The sequence below is a fragment of the Calonectris borealis genome, chromosome Z (genome assembly GCF_964195595.1).
Source record: "Calonectris borealis chromosome Z, bCalBor7.hap1.2, whole genome shotgun sequence".
Lineage (NCBI taxonomy): Eukaryota > Metazoa > Chordata > Aves > Procellariiformes > Procellariidae > Calonectris > Calonectris borealis.
In genome coordinates, this window is record NC_134352.1 from 67,502,637 (window position 1) to 67,526,419 (window position 23,783).

Consider the following 23,783-nt stretch of genomic DNA (forward strand, 5'->3'; position numbering starts at 1 on the left):
AAATTGATTTCCTAAGGAAGGATGGTCTAGAAATTAGAATGCAAAGAACTGTAAGCCAAGTATGATATCCTGTCTTTTTTTTTTTTTTGGGACAGTGTCCCATGCTTTTGTTCTGTTTTTGTTTTATGAAACAGAAATAAATCCACAAATGCAATTGCCAGTTGTAAAACACTTTCTAAGTACAGAGGAAACATAAGCTGGCTATCCGTCTATAACTAATTTTAAAGTGCTCTAATTCTGTAAGAGCTATGGATTCTTCTGATGGCTTCACACTAGGAACTTTTTTTTAAGTAGCAACACAAAACAGTGGTGAAGTGAGGAGGTGATGAATTATTTTAATTAAATCTTCTGATTGTTGTATACACTGAGCTGATATCAGTAAGTATGAGAAACTCAATTGTGATTCAGGGTGTCATAAATCAAAATGAAGAAACAAAAAATAGTTTTCTTCCCACACGACTTTTTGCTTTCTTTATGAGAAACAAGCTGCTGTTAATTGCATTTAAGAAATCTGAGGCTTACTGCCCCCATTGATTTTCTGTGTGCATAATACTCCCACATGCAGTAGAAGCAAATTTTAACCAGAGACACACTAATTAAATTTCCAAGCTGATGGGCATTTTCTGTGTGTATATATACATAAATAAAAGGAAACTACTATCCAGTACTCTCATACTATTGAAGTTGCAGAAACTTGAAAATATCTGGTGTGGCAGAGCAGTAAAGTGGCACAGGGGTGTACTGGAAACAAAATACTACTGGAGATGACTGTGGACAGTGAGACTTAAACCTTTTTGCAGAGATTCCCTTCTTTAAAATACAACATGGAAAAAGCATCCCACAGAGTCTCTTCTGAAAAGAAAGATTAGAAAAATGAGTAGGGGAAGCTTTTTCCTTATAATACCATCTGGACTAAGGATATGGTTGCATGCACATTTTTTCTGTCCCAAAAGAGGCTGGTTTTAAGATGCATCTCCTCACTAACCTACTGTACAACACTGCAGGCCAAGGAGCTGGGACAATCAGAGATGTGCTGGGGTAACAGGAATGAGCAGCTGGGAGGGGAGGCTTGGGAACTTCAGAAATGGACAGGGCTGCTGAGAAGAAAGTAGTGCGTGGGGAGGCTACTTTAAAACACTTCTAAAAGAAAGTTTTACAATATCCACTTGGGGTTGGGGGGAGTGCAAGTTGCTGTATCGCGCCTCTGATGTAATTTTCCAAAATATTTCCTTACTTAATTTTAAGTCAGCAGATAAAAGCCTAGTAGCAGGTTTAGGACATTGATAGTAAGATTTTCTTCTTCTTTTCAGACTTTGTTCATGACATTAATGTAACAGATATTGTTCCTGGCACAAATGGAAGTAACAAAGGTAAGAAGCACTTATTAGTATTGTGTTTGCTGGTTTGGGGGGGGGTTTAACGGCAAATCATCATGTTTCCAAGCCTAACCACATTCTAGTTATAAAGTGTACATTATAAGTTCTAACTATCTGTTTTTAAAAAAAATGTAATTTTCTATGTGAGATTTGTACTTCCATAAATGGAAACAACACACAGACTTTCCACATACTTGGAAAGCTTAATAATTTAACAAAAAAAAAAAAAAAAAAAAAAAAAAAGAAAGAAAGAAAGTGGGGGTGGGGGTAAGGATTAAAAAGCAAATTACAAGTTTGTGTATACCCAGATAAACCATGAATGTTAGACCGCTTAACAGTAGTTGCACAATGAGGAATTCCCTCAGGGAATTTTAACTTTTGTACCCTAAAATTGAGGCACATCAGATCTGTTTACTGTTTAAAATCTTGGCTGGGGCATCTTTGCTCCTCACCACCTCTCCAGCAACATTATTATTTAAAAAAATGCTGTAAGAACAGCTTTAATGATGCTGAGCACAAAAAGAAACAAGTGTCAGGCTACATGAGGGTCCACTTGCCTTTTGTGGAGAATCTGACATTTGCACAACTAGGAGGAGAAACTGCACTCAAGTATGAAGATAGGTCTATTGGGAGTTCTTAAGTAGGCAGAATAACGTAGAATGAAGACAGAAACTAGGCATTCTGATCTTTCTGCCTGTATACAGGGACTGAACATGTAGTTCTTTGTTACAAAGCAGAAAATTTTCTCTATCCTGGGTGCTTATGGGAGTGGGGAAACATTTCAGTACCAGCCAGACAGCTGTGTGTCACACTAGTTGCAGCTGTGTTTCTGGAGAGCAGCTGTTTGGAGTCAGGCAGAGGGGTTCAGAAATAATTCTGAAAACCAGTTGATTTGCATTTGGGCTGGCGTTGAATCCTATTTCTCCTACAGCCCTTACAAGCAAGGGACCAATAGCTGCTGCAGCGCTCTTTCACTTGTGCTGCCTCCTGCTTCTGCTGTTCTGTCCCATCCTTATGCAGCAGGGGGTGTAACTTGGAGACAAAGTAGACAGCAATATTCCACAGCACCCTCCAGCAACTGGAAGATATAAAGCAGCTGCTTCACAAAATTAAGGGCTGCCAGATGCTCAAATGACTCTTGGCAGGGCATTCAGGGCTACCAAGGAGATCAGTAGGAAGAAAAGTATTTTTCAACGTTTGTGAAACAATCCTCTTATAAGCAATGGAGAGAAAGCAAATGCGAAAACTGGAAGTAACGTAGTGGTCTCTCAAGAGATTTGGCAGAATACCTTTTACACCGTTGCCTTTGTAACAGAACAGGCATGCAGCCAATGTGGGAGGGAGGCTATCAAGTATTGTGGGATGCCAAAATTTAAAATAAGACATTATGAGAACAATAATAAGACAGGTTCATATTTCAACACATAACTTTGTAGGCATGTGTTAGAAAGAAATGCTGATATTAACAAAAATCAAATAAATATGTTTTTATCAAGGGATCTTTTTGTTTGTTTGGTTTTGTTCCAGTCACTTGTTCAGGTGCTGCCATTCGTCAGCCACCATGTAACAGGAGTGTGATGTTCTCTTTTGGCAGCGTTATGGGTGCATATCTTAAATTGCTTCTGTTGTGTTGTCTAGCAGTGATGTAGCACCTGGCATGGCACCAAGATGACAGGGTGTTTTGGTTTGGTGCATGAGTTTTAGACCTGCAAATTGTTATAGTAGCTTTCTTATCATCCGTAGTTTGTGTGCACCCAGAGCAATGAACAGTAATACAGCCTCTTCTGTACACAGATGCACTTGCGTCTTGGTTCATGTGATCTTACTGAAGTGTGTAGGGACAGATTGCAATGCTAAATAGCAGCCGGATGCAGAGGTGTGTTGCTATGACTTGATTCCAGCAGGTGCATGTAGGCACTGAACACACCTAGTTAGAAGTATGTGACCTTGAAGGCTGATCCTATGCCACAGCTCAGGCTTCAGACAAATTAGCATCTTTGTTGTGCTCGGCTGAAAGAATCGTAGCACTTGTCAACTTAGAGGGCAAGGTGCCTAGTAGTGAAATCTTAGCGCTGAACTCCTGATAAAAAAACAAATAGAAGTTAGGTACTGAGTTGTCAAACATTGCTTTTGAGTGGTCCTTTTCCCCAGAGGTAGAATGCTCTCCAGAAATTATGGGATCTTGGCTGTGAAGATTCTGTGCAAGTAAAACCTTTTTCATCTGGGAATATTTTTCTTTTCCTTTCTTCCAGTCATTTGTCCAAGTGCCACTAGCAGTCACCCACCACAGAATAGGAGTGTGATGTTCTCTTCTGGCAACAATACAGGTTTTGAACTCTTCGAGGAGTGGTGGAACAAATCACAAACAGTACCATTTTACCTGATTGCTATTCTTCTACCCCTGCTAAATCTGAAGTCTCCATCCTTCTTTGCAAAGTTTAATGTCCTAGGTAGGTAACAAATACTATTAAATCATAGAATCATAGAATCATTAAGGTTGGAAAAGACCTCTAAGATCATCATGTCCAACCGTCAACCCAACACACCATGCCCACTACACCATGTCCCTGAGCGCCTCATCTACATGTGTTTTAAATACTTCCAGGGATGGTGACTCCACCACTTCCCTGGGCAGCCTGGTCCAAGGCCTGATCACTCTTTCAGCAAAGAAATTTCTCCTAATGTCCAATCTAAACCTCCCTTGGCGCAACTTGAGGCCATTTCCTCTCGTCCTATGGCTAGTCTACAACCTCCTTTCAGGTAGTTGTAGAGTGCGATGAGGTCTCCCCTGAGCCTCCTCTTCTCCAGACTAAACAACCCCAGTTCCCTCAGCCGCTCCTCATAAGACTTGTGCTCCAGGCCCTTCACCAGCTTCGTTGCCCTCCTCTGGACACGCTCCAGCACCTCCATGTCCTTCTTGTAGTGAGGGGCCCAGAACTGAACACAGGTTTCGAGGTGCAGCCTCACCAGTGCCGAGTACAGGGGCACGATCACCTCCCTACTCCTGCTGGCCACGCTATTTCTGATACAGGCCAGGATGCCGTTGGCCTTCTTGGCCACCTGGGCACACTGCCGGCTCATGTTCAGCCGGCTGTCAGCCAGCACCCCCAGGTCCTTTTCCTCTGGGCAGCTTTCCAGTAGTTTGCCAGCAGCCAGTATCATGCCTCAGAGTGGTTTGTTGGTTGGTTTGTTAATCGCCCACAGGCTTTCTACTCTGCTTTGCTTGAATCTTACAGTTATTAGGGAGTTAATTTCTTTTCCTTTGCTCCCTTGATAAAATTCTGTAAAACAAGTTCCACTATATTTACAACAGATTTTCCCAAATGGTGGTACCCATAACACTATGCAGCATTTGATGCATATTTCCTTGGCACAAACAGCCAGGCATACCCTTCCTCATCTGGTAAATGTTTCGACACAGGCCGTTACTTGCAAAGATTAATTGCTTCTGACCTGAAGTCATTTGCTACCAATCAGTTGATTAATTAATCACAACATCAGTCAATCAGTGTAACCTGCTGCTGTGCTTTGCCCCAGCTCCCCATACCCTGGCCTATTCTGTGCTACAAGGACAAAAATTGTGACATCTCCTTGTTTCCATGTCTTGAGATAGAAGCCCAAGGCAGGTGGGATTGGTAAAGTGGATAAAGCGTGTGGATGATTGGTGGGGTTGGTCCCAGTTTATGCAGTAGGAGAGGCCTGAGGGCATAGCATTGAAGCCCATGGTGAAGAGAAAGGGAAAAGGAGATGGGAATCCCAGAATGGGTTGAAAAAGATGGAGATGTATTGTAAAAGAGATAGAGGACAGGGAAACGAGGGTCTAGTTTGTCCTCTGTTCCAGTGTGACACTTAATTAGACCTTGGATCTGCTGTTGCTGGAAGCACTAAATGAAAATACAGCACAGGAACTTGGGTAAGTGATAGTGCTTCTGTGTAACAAGTAAGGTTTTTACATAGACTAGATACAACATTAGGGAAAAGAAAATATTTTATCAAGTGAGATCTAGCCATAACTGTATCTGTTTTTAAAATAAGCAGATTACCATGGGCAACTATTTTTTTATTTGAGAACCTGAATATTAATATATGAAATTTCTCATAACTTTAGTAGATTATTATGTAATTCAGAAGCTCTTCAAAGTTGCCTTGATTTTTGTAAACCTTGAAGTTTATGGGACAAGAAAAAATGGAAAGCAATTTTTGAGATGCTGAAATGAATCTTAATAGAGCACTTTTACTTATCTTCACAGGTACAGAAATCTAAATCATTAGGAAACTCCAGAATATTTTAGCTGTTAAGCTGATCCTCAAGTACAGAACCTTTTATCTTCCTAATTCCTTGACTCTGCTCTGTGTAATCAAATGATAATTTCTTCAATTTATTTTTTAACCTTGGAGATATTGCTAGAATGAAATGATGTCTTATCTGAATCTGTATTCTAAACTGTAAAAATGCTGTTTATTTGTGTTTATTTACTTATAGGCTGTCTCTGGTGACTAGCAGTATTATTGGCCAGGAGGTTGCATCGCAGTAGCCTTAATTACTGTTACACAGTTTCCTTCAATTTTTAGGTAGTTATTATTCTGCCCTCCTCTCTTTCAAATGGCAGGAGCCAAGATCATATGCTTTCCATCCCACATGCAGACACAGCAAGGCATTTATACCCATCTGCAATCTTATCTGTAGTCCTCTAGCTGTGCAGAGTATTGCTGGATACCTCTGAACTAATGAGATGGAATGCAAATCTGGTGTTATGATCAAGGTTATCCAAGGTTATGATCAAGACAAGGTTTAAATCAAAGGTAGCGATCAAATGTCATTATCAGCTTCTAGCTCCCAGTGTGAAATTCACAATTGCAGTAAACATTCATATCTCATTGGGCCATTTTGGTTCAAAAAGACAGTGACTGAATGGATGATGTAATAGCTGCAGTACTGTGGCTCACTTTGTCTCATCTTAGATTAAAATCCCGTCAGCTGAAGCTGGAACCGATCTGTTACTTCCTAGAGACCTCCCTACCTGCCCAGCACCAGGGATTACAGGGTACTTCTTCCACTGTCAGTAGTGCAGCACCTGGAGAACATTAAACATGCTGAAAGCTTGCATTGGATGCAAGTATGTTATTCTTTCTCTCTGACCTATGAAAGAAATAAAGAAAAAGAAAATTTAGACCTAGCCTGTATTTTTAGGAATGAATACCAACCATAAGTGTTTGGGCTACTGGTAACTAGTTGGATGGAGCAAGAATAAAACACAGCACAAACACTTTCTGCTGCCTCATGGTGTTTGTTTGGCTCTTGTCTTTTCTAGGTACGGTTTCAGTTGTCTACTTAGTTTTTCTGGTTACTGTAAAGGCTGCTCATCTGGGAATCCACTTAGAATACAACTGGTTTACAGAGAATGATTTTTTTGTACCAGGTAAGATAGTTCAAATGCAGTAGTGAAGCATCTATATGATGGGATTAAGATTTTTTAAAAGTAATTCATGAATGACTTTCTCATCTACCTTTTAATGCCTCTGTGACATACGTGAAGTGAGGAAATGCTGTCTGATGTTGCATGTAGAGCCTCAGGAAGGATCTGTTGTGCCAAAGTGACAAGGAATCCCTTTCCCAGTGATGTTCCTTAATTAGGAGTCAGTATCAACACTGTGGAGAAGAGAAGGAGTGCCCAGAGGTATCTCCAATATTTAGCATGTGACAGGGAGCTTGCCATAGTCTTGTTTTACCTATATTATAGTAAGTTCTAGCTGCACCATTTTCAGATTATGCATATTTCAGTAACTATTTTCAGTTAAAAATGACAAACTGTAGACAGACTGTCTGGTAAAGGTGCTGTAAGTTCTCCACACACTGTGTTGCTTAAATGAAATAGCTCATTCACCATAATTTACGAGTATGATTTTCCTGTACTTCCCATTCTATTTCAGGTTTTAGTCCATAATCTTATCTCTTCTCTTTTAAACACCTGTTAGCTCTCCAATATGTTTCTTTTCTTTCTTGAATGTTGTTTTGGTGACTGTTTCTTCTTTCCAAATTACTGTTGCAAATTACTGGGTGAGATGTCACTCAGTCATAAACAGTGATATTGCATGAACAGATAGTCTAAAGAGATCAGTTTCTTGTTTTAGGAGGCTTTGAACGAGAGATCTAGGGTTAGGTCTTAGCTGCTTTTTCCCCATCCTTTACAACAGGCAAAATTGTATGACCAGTTAGCTCCAAGGAGCTATGTCCTGTAATGTTGAACTGTATCACTCCTTCTGTTCTTAGAAACAAGAGTATTTTTTCCTTCTTTAAAAGTTACTTATTTACTTAAGGCAAAATTCAGATATATGCACCTTCTTAGGGTTTCTTTTGTGGGTTTGTGGATTTTTAGTTTCCCAGTCACAATAAGCACTGTACTAACAGTTTTACACATGGGTTGCAAACTATTGTCCAATAATATAGAACTGGAGAAGAAAACAAGGATAACTTAAAACATTAGTATGGGTTTTGAATGACTGTAGCAAGATAGAGATCGAAAAAGAAACATCAGAGTTGTTCTGTGTTTCTAATAAAATCTGATCTAATTTGTGGAATCATGGTAACGCACTGTGGCAACAAGAGTAACAACTCAGTGAGTAAATTACAGATAGTTCAGTAAAGTTACTGATCTGAAATTCAACTGATTTAAGTGTGTTCACATCACAGTTGCAGTGGTCTTGCAGCTACTTATTCTTTGTCGTCTTCTACCACTCCCTTTGGGTTGATTCAGCTCTCTGCTTGAACTGAAATTAATCTGGCACAATAATAAGCAGAGTGAACAACTTAGCTGGTGTTAGCTGGTGTATTCCATGTACGTTTGGCAAAGAGGTCTGCTCAAAACCCAGAATTCCCCTTCTCCGCCCCCCAGCCCCTAGCTATCATCAAATCTGTTTGTTCATTTTTCCATAACTGCTGAAGGTCATTCCTTCCTCATCTCAGCCAGGCATTCAGAACCCAATTTCAGGATCTGAATGACAAGAAACAAGTGAAAGGCTATGTAAAACAGTTTCTTCAGCTTCGTCATGTCACCAAGAAAAAAAAAAATTGTCCTTTCTGGCTGAGTCTTCAAAACCAGGCAGTTTTTACTGAATATGACTGTGTGCAAGACCAAAGCAGATGCTTTGAGGATGAACTGGATTATCATTGTAATTCCCTAAGAGTCCTCCTGACTACTGCAGCATAAGTACAAACTTACAGATGGATGTAGGTAGTTCTGAAACAGTGCTATCTATGCTATCTTTTTTCCTCCATCGCTACATTTACTTTTAGGCACAATTTTTAGACTAACAAACTACTTTGGCCTCCAGTATAAAATTTTGGATTTCAAAGCATTAGATGATTAGCATCTGTGTTAATGACCTAATTTGTTTTGTGTGGCATTATTCTTAATGCTATCTGTAAGTAGAAATGATACTGAAGCATGCGCTGCTCAGACAGTAGATAGACCACAATGTTTGGTCTTGCTCCTTTGTGAGCATGGAAACATGGTTTTAACCTGAACTGCCCCAGCTGACAGTCATCAAATGCTCACATGCCTCGTATCTACAGACTCTTCCTCAGAGTGCAGGAGAAAATTAGGAGTGCAGCCCGAACAATGGTTCACTGGTTCACTAGCAAACCCATGTAAAGTGGAAACCAGCCTAAGTCTAAGAAATCAGGTTTTAAGCATCTTGAAGTTCAAGTCCAAGATCTATTAAGCAGTCCTAGTGTAAAATAAGTTATAGCACAATACGTGTGCTGCGGGTCACTAAGAAGTGGAGCACCCAGTAGTTTGGTTATTTTGTCAATCTGACTAGTACTGCTAGTACTAGACAAAGCATGTATACTGCTAGTATACTAGACAAAGTTAATGCACACAAATCCAGCTACTACTGATAGTTGTAGTGATGGGGGAAATGCAGTGCTAAAAGAGATTCTGAATCTGTCAGTTTGATTTTTATTATTGAGATTAAAGTAGTGGATGGAAAACAAGCCCAAAAGTCACTTGCATTCTCAATTCTATCAGTAGCGCATCATGCTAGTTAGATGTTGAAGATAAAGAGAATCCAGCCCTAGGGAAGACATATTCTCTCAACCTGGATGAGCCCTTCATTAATTGCCTAGGGTGTGTTTACCTTGCTGACTTCATAGCACTTTAGAGAAATCTGGTTTAAATATATTTGCATGGAGCTCTCTGTGTTTTGATCTGTAAGGGTTTGTGAGCCTCTGATGAATATACTGCTGGATGCTTTCCAGAAGCTGAGCTAACTTAGGGATCTCTGTTTGCTGTTAACACTCTAAAGAGTACATATATCCTTATATAATACCAATAAAGATGGTGCTTTAATGGTGTTACACATTGGTGAATTCCTAGACCAGTTGCAGCGCTTCCAGAAACGCAATTGTGTGAACATAATCCTTCAAGTATTAAAAGAAGCGCAGCAATGCTATTCCCATGGCGCAAAAAAAAAAATAAATTTTTCATAGATGCTGTAAGGTGTATGATAAGACAGGAAGTTGCTCTACCTTTCTTTATGGCCTGGTTTGTAAGAGAACCTCTTAAACATCTACAGATGTCATTTTTCCTCTGGCAGCATAAGTGAATTCTTAACAGCAAAAGATGCTCACAGAGTAAATGATTCCTTCCCCCCCATGTCCCTGTTCGGGGACCAATAGATATGCAGCCTGACTGCAATCAATTCGTGCCTCAAAAATGCTTTCCAGTTAAACTGCTGAGAAGCAGAAAAGCTTGTATGTGTAAATCCTAGATTATCCTAATAATCTTTGATGATTGGGGTCTCTCCAGAAACTTTGCTGGAGAGTGTGTTATATAATAGCCACTGTCTTCATGCATTTTATACTTCCTGATTAAATATCTGCATTGGCTATAGTCAAAAATAAGATAGATTGTTCCATTTCAACGTGGAGGTTCATGTTCCTGCCAGTAGACTCCACAGCACTGTATGTCCTCTGCATTTTGCCATTGTTTGTTTCAAAGAAGTAAGTTGTTATAAACACTTTTTTTCCTCCCTTAGAGTTTAGAATTCTGTTCCCTCAGCTCACAGGGGTTCTGACACTTGCCTTCTTCATCCACAATTGTGTCATCACGCTTCTTCAAAATAACAGGAATCAAGAAAACAACGTAAGTAATTTCACAAGACTGTGCTGATTTGTATCTAGATTGCCATATGACACTAATTTTCTCCTATCTGCTTCTCTTGAAATTGATAGAGGGACTGTAATAGCTTCAGAAAATGTAACTTGCTCTTGTGATCCGATAAGAAACCAGTTATACGTACTTTTCACTGGCTACCAACGAGTAACAGATGCATTACAAATTTATTCAAATGAAAGCCTTGAGGAGCATCCCAGACTTATTTGTGGTCAGGCTGGTATTAAATGGCCAAATTACACATAAGAGGCAGAACGCTTGACAATGTTGTAAGACTCTAGAAAAATCTGGCCAATTTTGGAATGAAAAGTGTTGGAGAATATTGGGCACGGGACTGATTGTAGCAGAGTCCTGAGCAATAATGTTGGGGTCTAGATAATATCTTTTCTCAGAGTTGCTTCAGTAGTTTTGTGTCACAATCCAAGCCAAGGTCCGTGGGGAAAACTGATCCTATTTAGGAAATCCTCAAAGCTGAAGCCTGGATTGGGAGCCTTTGTGATGTGTAGCCTTTGGACTGGTCCTTTGCCCTTGAAAAAGTTAGCTAATGCTCATCCAGATAGAACCGCATTCTTTCTTAATATCTTCCCATTATAAAATACAAAATGGAGTAAACATGATACAGAGTTAGAGTCCTAGAGTACGTTTTTACTGTAATTATTATTTAATTTCTTACGTTTTTACTGTAATTATTTTTATTATTTAATTTCTTCCTCCCTACTTTCCAGGCTTCTTGTCCAGCTTCATTAAAATCTTAGCTGTAAAGGTAACTACAATAACATACAAAGTTTTTTACATATTAGCCGTATGAAAAACTGGCACAGAATCACAGAATCCCAGAATGGTTGAGGTTAGAAGGGACCTCTGGATGTCATCTTGTCCAACTCCCCTGCTTAAGCAAGGCCACCAAGAGCCGGTTGCCTACACAACACATCAGATAAAATATATCTGATTTGATTATTCAGAAGTGAAGTGCAGATTATGTGCCAATGCAGTGAGATGACCTTTTGCTTTAGTAATCTGTATAGTTACTTTTTTGTCCCCATGAACCAAGGCCAGCTTGTGAGTCACCACCTCTGCAAAGGAGTCATGAATTCTCCTCCACGAAAGCTTCTTGGGGTATATGGGCATTTCTGAAAACAGTTTAACAACTAAAGAGGGGGTTAGTGGAGCTCTGGAGAAAGAAAACTAAGTAAGTTTCTTCTCAGTTTTCTTAAGAAAATCTTACAATGTGGAAAAGGGCAAGAGTTCTCTTTCCCTTTAGTTGTGGCTTTCAAATTCTGAAGGCATGGTCACTCCAGCAATCAGCTTTGTATGCAGAGAAGGCCTAATACCTCCATGCCACCTTCAAGACTTTCCTGAGGCTTTTTCCCCCTACATTTACATCAGAGCAAGCAATCAGCTGCAAAGAGCAGCACCTGGAATCTTCTCCAGCTTGCTTTTCTTGTGTTAAAGAGGAAGAAACTGCTGCCTCATTTGAATCAGCCTTTCTGAATGCCTTTCCTGGAGCTAAAGTTGAATTTCCAAGTCAGCCCTAGCATGGATCCCAGGCCCTCGAAAAGGCTCTCGCATTCCAGAAGAGTGTTGCGCGGAAAGAGCACCTTTAAGTATGGCAGGAAAGGTTTGTAATGGGAAACCAAATCTATGCGTAGTTCTTCTAGGAGTTTTATTTGGCTAGAAATTTCCTTCCCTGTTTGTAGCTGTACAGGAGCTTTTCACCTAGGACTCAAAGTGCTTTGCAAATGTTAATGAAGCACTCTTCAAGAGCTAACTGTTTTGTGATTATTTCACTAAGCTGCTAGACTAAGTGGGACGTTTACATATGTATAGGGGTCTCAACTTCTGTCACGGTGTTGCAGGTATTTTTTCCTATGTATTTACATCAACAAGATGCTTTCTTAGTATCTCATGGGGAGTCGGTGAGTCGAATGGAGACTCCACTGATTTATGGATCGACCTGTTAACATGTCACTTCCATCAGAGTTCTGTAAAAAGGCACAGAACTTGGCAAGATGGAAAAGTACTGATTTAGTTTTGAACAAAACTTGCTGAAACTAGTGGTCATAAGAACAACTCTTTGGGGAGGTGGAAAAAAGTAAGAGAAACAATAACATTCCTTTTATGGAGTCAGAAATCCAAAACAATAGCAGCTTCCATTCTGGTCACAGGCGTGTATCACTGCCCAAAGCTAAAACACACATGGGGGGAGGATTCCTCTGGCTGCTATTCCAGTACAGTGGTGTGGGTGTGAGAAGAGCAGTGCACTGGAGTAAGCCAAATGTCAGCAGCACAGCCTGGAGAAGCCCTGTGAGCAGGGCTCTTAGTCTGCTGTTCAAAGGTGAGCTTCCTGTTCCCATCTCCCCCCGTTGTATTTATCAGTGTAAGTTTTTGTGCACTGCACAATCAACTAGTTTGGAAACTGATTGCATAGAAAACTAACCCAGCCACAAAAAGGTGATTTGTTGGGTTTTTTGTTTGGTTTTTTTTTTTCTGATTCACGTGTGTGATGTGGTTCCCTGAGCAACTGTACAGATGCTGCACAAGCCCAGAGCATAATCTACAGGCATGAATATACTAGTGTTGTCTCCTAACAATTGTTTGTGGACCTACCTGGGGGAATGGCTGGGAGTGGGGAGATGTTTTTTGTCCAAGTGGTAACTGCAGAAGGCATGGAGCTGTGGATCATTCTTACTTTCTGCACTGTTGAAACGCTGTTTATTCCCTGTAAACAGAGTGAGCTTCCATTGATGGCTGTCCTACCATTGGTTTCCCTTTTCAGCCAAAATTGTGCATAGCATTATGCATCTTGGTGAAGTACTTTTTTGTCATCCTGTTAAATGTTACCACTTGCCTTTGATGCTTGAACAGGTGAAGTCTGTTTTTATTATATGGATCAGAGTCCTGTTGAGATATTACAGAAGTAGCATCTCAATTTTGAGGAGTGACCAATTTGAAATGAGGTCATCAGAAGGTACTTCTAATGTGGTAATAATTACTAAGCACTGATATAAGCTTCTCCGTCCAAGAAGCAACTCTACAAAGCAGCTTTCACTGTGGTACTTGAGGAAGAAATGAACTTTTCTCCATGGCATGCAATAGGGAAAACAAGGCCTAAAAGTTGCCTATTCTTCTCAGCGTCACATGGGAAATACCTGAGAGCCACAGAGCCTTCACTGTGCTGTGTCCAGTTGTGTGCCACAGCTCCAGCCTGCGCCTGGGTACCAGTCCATGATAGTGTGATATAACGTCTTGTACTTTCAGAGTTTTCTTTGTTAGCTCCACCAGATTTATCAGACTCATCCTTTTGTTAGGAGGCTAATTTCTGCCTTAGTTCTGCGGCTGCTGCTAGCCTCAGTCACCCAATTTTCTGTTCTTCCAGATGCACTTTTAAGACTTTATTATGTGCATCTGACCAGAAAAGCTCCTGGTCAGCCATAAGTGCAGCTAACATGTTCTCTATGTTCCACCTCAAAATCTGCCTGTTAGTTCAGGAGTACTTGACAAGGCCTTGGCAGGTGGCAATATCCTTATGGACTGTGACCTGCATGTTATCTTTGATACTTCCCTTCCACTCTGATCTGCCAAATACTTCCTCCTTTCAACCATTTTTTCTACATTTGAATCTTAGATTATAAACTGTAGGTGTGAGGACTGCCATATTCTTTATGCTTAGGCAGCTTCCACCATAGTGATGTGCATTCTGAATATAAACGTCTTAATATAAAATCTGAAATAGACAAATGCGATTATTGCTCTGTTACTTAAAATTAATCCTTTTATCTGTCTCCGTGTGTCCTTTGGTTTTATCTGGAATTATGCTGTCTAAACAGTATTTATAGTCAAGGTCTTTAGGGAGTGAACCCAGGTCTCCTGAAGAGTAATGAACAGTAATCAAAAGATATTCCTGTTATATACACAAACACACACTCTTGTGCAAAGATAACCATTTTATATGCAGAAGCAGATGTTTGCAAGGGAGCTGATGGATGTTAGAGAAAAAATAAATTCAGGTTTTCAAGTTGTTTTTATTTCTTTTCTTGTGGCTTATGGAAATCAAAAACTGGGTATTCTTTGGATGGTGACAGCACCTGAAGACTGAAGGTCTATTGTGTTACAATTTTTATCAAAATTATCTCAGCACTTAGTTTCAGTACAGATTAAAGCATACACCCTTAAGAACTGTAGGAACATGAACTGGTTAGTACAATCAGAGGTAATAGCACACCAGCTATCTACCCTTAATCAAGTGTAGTCCAAAGGAAGCAGTAAAAATTTCATTTCAGATTGCTTGTCCTCACAATTGCAAGTACTTGTCACAGCAAAAATAGTTTTACAGTTGGTTCTAGAGCTTATATGTAGGCTGAGTACAAATAACAACTGCGAGTTACTATGCTGTCCTTATTCATGAGGAATACACCTAAAATACCAAATTTAAAGCAAGTGAAAACAGGTTTTGTCAGATTATGTGCCTTAGGAAGGTCTTGGGTGCATTTTGAAAAATTGTCTTCAAAAGATGAGAGTTCATGTCTCCCTGCAAAACCACCTTATCTTGATTAGTCTCTGGCTTCTGCAGAGCCAGAAGTTACTCATAAATACCGATAAGAAATCTGGATGCTCAGATTTAGTATTCCTAAGATGACTTTTTAGGATGGGCACTGGTGCTTTTGAAGATGTAGCTGTTATGTACAGCTTCTCATGTCACTGAGAAGAAATTCTGGGAATACTTTAAAGAAAATGCTATTGCTCAACCTCTGATGGAGGTTGATAGTCCTTACTCAGTGACCCATGTGAGGAGAATAAGACTAGAGAAGCATCTTCCAGCTGCATGTAACCGGTCAGCAGGAGGAAGAGGTTGCAGCTGGAAGTGTGCAGCTGCCAATGGCATGAGGGCCACCCTGGGGTACACGTTAACAGCACATTGTTGTCTGCTAAGAAATATCATTGGCCTCTTGCAGGCCGATGGAAAAGAGGCAACAATCTTCTACCCCCAAAGCACTGGCAAAATGAGCAGGAGATTCCAGTTCCCTCACTAAAAACTGACTTCCATCTGAACTTTTCTTGAAACTTGTAATCAAGCATTTTGTACTTTCCTCAGGGACTGCCTTGCCTTTGGAAGATGCCAGAAAGGTATAGGATATGCTGCTTTTGTCAAGGAGATAGGGTGAAGAAACACTTAGGGAACCATTTCCATGCACAAATGTGATCAAGCTTTGCCCACGCTCAGTGAACTGGCTGGAGGCCATAATTATGATCCTGGTCTGGAAGCCATATAGTCCTAATAATTTGGTGCTGTGCCTGAGCTACTAAGACTTGCTCCTCAGTCATAGGAAAATAGGGTCATGTATTGAAGAATTACTAGTAATCCTTTAAGAAGCTGATTATTAGCAGCAGCTGAACAAATGGTTTGCTCTAAGGTAATGAGTGTTTTGTAATGTAGCATAAGCTTATACAGAATATAGTTAGCTAACTAGAAACAAATGGTCTCCCACTTCATTTCAAAAAAAAAGAATTGATGTAGAAGAATAACCCACTAAGTACATTGCTGCGAGGTCACTCTGATGTATGTGGATATGTGGATTCTGCAATTTCGTAAAGTACTTGGGTAGATTTGCTGCTTATTTTCCAATACTAAATGTTGCTAAAAACTTTGAACTATTTTTGTGTAGTTGACAATCTTTTTATATATTAGATACTTACAAATATAGTCAAAATTTTCAGAAGTGAACATTGAAGTTAAGGTTTAAATCTATGTTTAGGTATATGTAATATAGTTAAATATGGATTTATGACCCTAGCTTCGGCACTCTCTCCTCATAATCTTTGACTATTATTTAGTGCATTTACCTGGGGTGTTTACAGAAATTCGGTAATAAAGCGGAAAGAGTCATTATAAAATACAGTACTAAAGCTAAATGACATACGTAATTCTGTGCCTACCTATGCCTTTCTGTTTTATTTGTGTTTTATTTGTATTTTTTATTTAATAATGTATTAGCTATGTCTTCCATTGTCACGCCATTCATACAGAAGCCGGTGTGTGTGGATCATCCTTTAAGGTTTCAAAGCAGCTTCTTAAAAAAAGTCCTTTACCTTATATCTGCAGTTGGGTAGGCTGATGTCTTTAATTGCAAGATTTTAGTCCTGACAAGAAATTTAACATACGGCATTGCTGGGCTTTCTGTCCTCAACAGCTGTCTCTGTGTCCCGAGGCTCTTAGTAAGAGTAGGGGAATGTAAGAAAGTAGAGGGGGTTTCTTGTTTATTTGTTTTAATAAATAGTATATGTTTGTGCGTCCAGCAATAACATGCTACATCTATTGGCATATCTGTTTCTTGGTGCCTTTTCTGTATGTAGATAGATACATAACACTTGTCCAGCTCCACTTTGGGGTATCATCTTGCAGCTTTCTGATCTGATCCAGGACCAGATTTGAAGTCCCCATTCAAGTAATAGAAAGTAAAAGTAAAAATGTAAAAGTAAGAGTAATAAATATAAACCAGTAATAAATATAAAAGTAACAGTAATAAATGCAATAGAAATCTTCGCATGAGGTTTTTATTTTGCCTGTTTTGGTGTGTCAGTGCTGGCCAAAGTAAGATTTTATTTTTCCTTAGGTGAGAGACCTCTCTATTGCATACTTCCTGGTGGGATTAACATATCTGTATGTCGGAGTGATAATTTTTGCATCTTTTCCTTCTCCACCACTATCCAAAGAATGTATTGAACAGGTGAGATATTTTACTGCAGTATATATTTGTCCTTGATCTTATAATAAATATGTGTTAAAAAAAGAACTGCTACTGCTTCTTGCTTCATGACTCACCCTGGCAGACCCATCTGTCCTTGACTCTGGTTAGTTGGCTAACGCCTCATGGGCACTACCACAAGCAGATGAGTAGTGCTTGTGTTCCCTCATTTATATTCATGTTTGGTTGCCAGTAGTTCTGTAAAAAAACAAACATTTAATAAATACTCTGTGACAGTGATGAAGAAAGGACCAAAATGAACAAGTGAACAGTTGAGGCTTTAATTTCTTTAGCTTCTTTAATCCTGAAAAGTATTACGTTTATGTTTAGTTGTGTGTTGTAGTGACCAATCCCACTTATTGGGACTGGTTTCAGGTACTCCAGAAAAAGAAATGTAATGTGAATGCAAGCTTGTTTAGATAGGAGTCCTCGCTATAGTTAGATTTGGAGTCTTAACACTCTAGTGAACCTTGCCAGCAGAGTTCTTCAGATAATAGCACCACATGAAACACCCTGTGAAGGCTATTAAACTCTTCCCTGCTTATAGGCAAAGCTGATTCCCACACCCTAAATTACTTCAAAGATAGGAGTTATCAATTGATGATCCATTTTATGCCAGGTGTTCCATGTCTCTTGCATAATACTTAGCAATAAAGCAGCATTTAAAGGCTTCCTCTGACTGTTTAACCATGAAATAACTTTTCAACTGAATGATTTGAAATAACTTCATGGGGTGAAATCCACAGTTAAATAGTAGGTGACAAGTTGTTTTCTTCCCATTTATTTTCTGTAGTTATCCTAAGTACTTACGAAGCCATTTGTATATCTCCATGATACTTAAGTCCTACACTACTTTTTCAGATGTTCCCACTTACAGTATATGATCCCTTCCTCATTTGTATATGATCCAGTTTTACTGATTAAATAACTGTTTTTAATATCTGGATATGATATGACAGGTAATAGGAGCGTATAGAATTATAGAATCATAGAATCATACAGGTTGGAAAAGACCTCTAAGATCATCGTGTCCAACCATCAACCCAACACACCATGCCCACTACACCATGTCCCTAATGAATCCATCTGCCTAAAAAAATCAGGTGGCCCTTCCACAGCCTTGATTATTTGAGGATGTTCAGAAGATTAGAAAATATTCCATCTTTAATGCTAACATGAAAGCTGACATCAGCCCTGTAATATTAAAAAATCAGTTGGTATTTGGTGGCAAGGCAATTGTAAAAGAGGGAGAGGGTATTTCACGTTCTGGAGTTTGTTTAGCAATTGTAGTTGCTTGGCTTTTATCCCTTTCTTTCTTGCACACAGCTATTAAAAATCAGCAGATACATGTAATTAAGGCACCATTGATAACTGTGACATTATTCCTATGTTTAGAATTTTCTAGATAACTTTCCCAGTGATGACATCATGTCGTTTGTTGCAAGAATATTCCTGCTGTTCCAGATGATGACTGTATACCCACTGTTGGGCTATCTGGCACGAGTTCAGCTGTTAAGACAGTTTTTTGGAAATGCTTACCCAAGGTAAGAAGTCTACTCCTTGACAAAAGCTTGGCGCACTTTGCTTGCTTCTGTTGTCAGAAATTTGGCTGAGCTTTCGAGGGTTTCCTTCGCTGCATTAGGTATGTTTCAAAAGCTAATTTCACAATGTTTGTGGAGTTGGGGGGAATAGGCATGCAAAATTAACTTGCCTGCAGATCAGGACTGCTACAGCTTGGCAGAACAGAATGGGGGCGTTCTTTTGGTTTAGCTCTTCGTTTTGTCAATAAACAGAGGAATTTTGTCAACACAGTTCCTTTGTGTTTTGCACTTATATGGCGAAAGAAAAGTTGTACAAGAAACAAAATTTGTTCAGTCCAGAAACATTTCATCAAGTAGTCTTTAGGCTGTGAAGGACATACACTCTGGATATTAACCTTTCAGGGTGCCATATGTGTTTTGATTGTGCATAATTAGTAATCATCCATCTGTTTTTAAACAGAGCTAATAGCTAAGTGAGTTGGTAGCTGTGTTATCTAGGCTGCTGCTATGCTTACAAAAATAGCTTTTCACATGCCAATTTCAGAGATGAGCCACACCCCTGCATTTGTACACTCTGAACTGCAGGGAAGAGCTGATCCAGATTTCAATTTTAGTTTTTTTTTTTTTAAATAAAACCTAGGACATTTATATTTGGAGTATTGTCTGAATTTGTCACAGCTGAGAAGTTGGCATTTATGTCTGAGTTTCTTATTTTATATTGTGAATTACTGTTGATGGAGGAAAGGAAAAAAATATCCCAGGAAGAAATGTGTATTTCCTGTGTGGCATCAGCAGTAGCATACAGGTCTGGGAAGACGTTGTTCCAAGTTTCAGGTTTCTTCTGGGTCCTAAAATAGGTATGAGAAGGTCTAGAAACTGGATGCCTAAAATTAGGCAGTGAAATAAGTGCCTACTTTTTTTGATGCTAAATTGTACGCAGTTCAACATTGAGGAGATTTTTAGGAACTGCTGCAAGTTACTGTTGGAAACAAGGCCATTGATTTAAGTGCTAAACATGGATTTCACAGCCACTGGGAAATAGCCATGTCCTTTATATTATGTGGATGTGCCTCTTCCTATCTCCTCCCTCCAGTTACTCCCTGACCAGAATGGTTTTCATTTCCCTCATGCCCTCCTCTAGAACCTACAGCTTCATACCAGTCTCTTCTCAGGTTAATTCCAGCTTGCTGTTTTAAGCCTTCACGGTATGACAAATGTCATGATGCAAATACTTGCTTGGTTCTTGTCTCCAGGATGTCCTGTGGGTAGCTTCACTCACTTCTTTTTTTTTTTTTTTTTTTTTTTTAATTTTTAAGACTCCTTATAGGGAGGTATTTAAAGTTTCTGAGAAGTCAAAAATGGCTTCTAGGAAGCCACTTAAATAGCTCCAACCTATAGTGATAAGGTAGTAGATTCTGGCTGGCTGCGCCTCTCTCTCTAGTATCCCAGGTATCTCAAATATAGCACAAAAATCACTCAACTAACCTCCAAGCTCCGTGCATTTACAACTGGCAAGGTCAGCCCTTAGTTTTTCTATGCAATGGGGACTAACTGGAGACTGGTAGCAAGCACAGATTTATTACCTGGTTGTGAAATAGTCTTTTGATGACTGGTTCTCACCAGTAGCTAAAGCTGACAAAGGTCTTATAGTAGCACTGTGCCGATACCACCTTTCTAGGAAAAATTTCAGTATTCTGAATTTTTCCCAGAGCTACTTTGGTGGGAAAACATTTTGCAAATATAAAGAAGTACCTCTTACTGACATAAACTGATGTCTCACTGGGGAGCCTGTTGATCCACCCTGAAGAACCTACCTGGAAATATTAAGTTCCGTGGCTTTTGTGTAAGAAGATGAGCACTCGACTCATTGTAGTTGAATATATATGTGAGTATATACAACGAGTAGTTGTATATACGTGGCTTCTTTTATCGAAATCTTCAATGTCCAGGGCTAACTGTTCTCGGTCAATAAGAAAGACTGACCTGCAGAGACTCAAGCTTTAGCCCTTAGATGTGTGCATAAGGTGTATATATGGAGGGGAATATTCCCGGTCACTTGACTGGAGAAAATTTCTATGTTAGTAATGAACCAACAGGATGAAGAAGGAGAAAAAGAGCAGAACAGAAAGTGGGGTTCTGTGCTCTTCTTCTAGAAGAATTTTTTAAAAAACCCCAAACCCACAGTTTAAAATCTTGTGGTTTTGTGACTGATTCTGTATGTTTACATGATTTTTCTACCTTTTCCTATTTTTATTTTTAGGTAGTGGAAGTGGGGTTTAGGGGTGTGCGCTAATGGTATATCCGTCCATCTGTTTATACAGCACATTGAGTAGTGTTCTGAATTCATACTGATACTGCATTTGAGGATCTCTGTTGGCAACCTAGCCTCTTTTAACCCTGTGATTTAGAGTGCTAAATCGCATGTATTTCCATAGGTGTATCCTTCCTGTATTAAGTTTCCTTTGCATCTGAGAGAATGTTATAAATTTACCTTCTGGCTATAATTGTCCAATTATTTCTTCTTTTACAAAAAAAAACCCCATACCAATCCTCCTTTAGTCCAAGTCCTCATTGTAAATTTTCCTGTCTTCTTTTTTAAGCCCTGGTTGCTCCATCTGGATATGCTGCAGGTTTCACAAGAACTGGAAGCTCCCTGATATTAAAAGCCAGGCTTCTTCATATGAGCAATTTTTTGCACCTGTGGATACCTGCTTCTGCTATGAATGGAGTTAATGGATAGCCATTAAGTTATTAGGTGGAGCACTTGGAATTCTGGATGGATGCATCTTAAATTGAATAGCTGTTGATTGAATAGCTTGATCAGACACATGCTTACAGGGCTGCCAGATAATTTTTATTTCCTAGCAGTGACTGTATTGCTCAAATCAATTTGATTCTTTGCTTTAACTCCTTTTTCTTTACTATTTATCTGTCACAGGATATGATGAAGCACCAAGGTATTAGTTTGCTGTTTTGTAGTTCTTAGTCTTGACAATTTGTCTAATCTAAGGCAATTTCTACCAGAAGCAGTATCCTCTTTTGTATCCTGGCTTTTGCTGGTAGGCCATGAATTATAACTGGATTATAACAAGGAGCCATTTACTCAACTTCAGGGGAGCTTTTCTTGTCTGAAGACTGATCCCCATGTCTTCTGTCCCAAGCTTTTTAGATACTTTGCAGTGCTATTTTTCTGCTAACAGTGCTTTGCTGTGCTTATCCATAGTGTATCCTACTAACCTGTAGTCTTGCGTGATAAAGAAGCTCACCCTCTCCAAACTTAAAAGCTTAAGCAGACGATACATAACTTTTTCTTCTCCCAGGTTTCACATCAAGGGTCAGCTGAACAGTGGCAGCTTGCTTGTCTGAAGCATACAGGAAAGGAGTAGTATCCTATGGCCTCCAGCAGTAAGGAGGAGAGCAAAAGCCCCCCTGCTTCTAAGAAGGGGGATTTTCCTTCCTCTTATGTACCAGTATCAGTCATCTGTGTCTCTGACCATCTTAAAAACAAATACATCTGTAGACATGCTGGGCACAGGCTCATCTGACAGGCATCATCACAAAGCCTTCAGCCCTTCTGTGCTTCCTGCAAAAGATTCGGAGACAAGAGAAGGCATCCTAATTCCTTCTTTCATTTTGCAAAATGTATGCTAGTGTACAGACTAAAACATAGAAAGTGACGTACTGGGATGAAACCCAAGGAACTATTCATTCTCTCCTTCTCTTCCTGGTGTTGTAAAGGAAAGCCAGAATGTCGTGTATTGGGAAATTACTTTCTTTTCTAAAGTGAGGTATGTTTGCAATGGCGTCATTTAACGGGTGACTTAGGGCCAGAGGCATGTGGTTTATCTGCTGTTTCTTATGTGACTCTGGATCTTCTTATATGTACAGAAAGCTAATTTTTTTATTATTGTTATTGGCTCTTGGCTACAGTGATATTTGTGACAGAGAATTCCCTTGATTAATTACATGCCGCGCATACAACACTTTGTACAGTCATCTGATCAGTTTTTAAAACTTTTTAACATCTTTCCTGTTCTGAGAGGTTAAATAAGCTGATGGACAGAAATCACTTGGCTTTTAAGAAAAAAGATTGTCCTCCCTTTACTCCATGGTAGCCCAGCAGACCTGCCAGTTCTCCCACAGATGTGTGTCTTCTGATGCAATGAAATAAGTTTCTGCTGTTTGCATGCATGATCAGTTATCTGCTCTTCACTAGCTTCTGTCTTGCTTCTTAACTGCTGTGATTCAGTCTTTTGACCGATGTGACTTGAATGAGATTTCCAGGAACAAAATGCATTTTTAGATACAGTAGCCTTTCAAAAATTCTTACTTAAATGATCGTGGTTTGCTTTTTTCCTTGCTTTCCTATTTCCCTTCTTGTGTGTGTTCACCCCGTGACTCCATGCTGAGTCCAGCACTTCTAATTTCCTTGCATCTGACCTGAGGGGATTTAAAATCAGTTTCTTTCTTTAAATGTCTCCTGCCCTAGGGTTTGGTTTCATAGTTTTCAATATGATGCTTACTTTGAGGATGCTGAAGTTAATTAGATATATATGTGGTCACTGTCGTTCAGTGGCTTAACTGTAACTGCCACTTTCGCAGGAGAGAACTTGATAGAGCAAGTCCTCTAATGCTCTTCTGGCATACCAGGTTGTTTCTTGACTGTCAATCTGAAAGGTTAACCTTGCAATGGGGAAAAAAAGCAAGACTTAGGGGAAAGCTTGATTTTTTTTTTAAATTTTTTTTACCTCCTCCTCTCTACTATCGTTTTTGTGGAATTGCAGGATTTTTGCAGGTGAGCAGTGATTCCCTTTCTATAAAGTCTTCGTCTGCCCAACAGAAAATATTGAGGCTGAGGACAGAATATAGAAGACGGAGTGCCGTGTGCCGCACTTGGATTGCCGTGGCTGCGCCTCTTTTGTGAATGACAGCCGCCTTGGGGCAATC

The 23,783-nt window shown here is 39.6% G+C and overlaps 1 protein-coding gene across 3 annotated transcripts in view; it reads left to right on the forward strand.

The window, feature by feature from the left end:
- SLC38A9 (solute carrier family 38 member 9) overlaps positions 1-23,783 on the forward strand; it is a 50,380-nt gene that overhangs the window by 21,223 nt on the left and 5,374 nt on the right. For all 3 annotated transcript variants that reach the window (XM_075138294.1, XM_075138293.1, XM_075138295.1), the window contains 6 exons: positions 1,311-1,370; positions 3,629-3,826; positions 6,689-6,796; positions 10,416-10,522; positions 17,164-17,277; positions 18,691-18,839. In XM_075138294.1, coding sequence (XP_074994395.1) covers positions 1,311-1,370; positions 3,629-3,826; positions 6,689-6,796; positions 10,416-10,522; positions 17,164-17,277; positions 18,691-18,839 — 736 coding nt within the window. The remainder of the gene's footprint in view (positions 1-1,310; positions 1,371-3,628; positions 3,827-6,688; positions 6,797-10,415; positions 10,523-17,163; positions 17,278-18,690; positions 18,840-23,783) is intronic.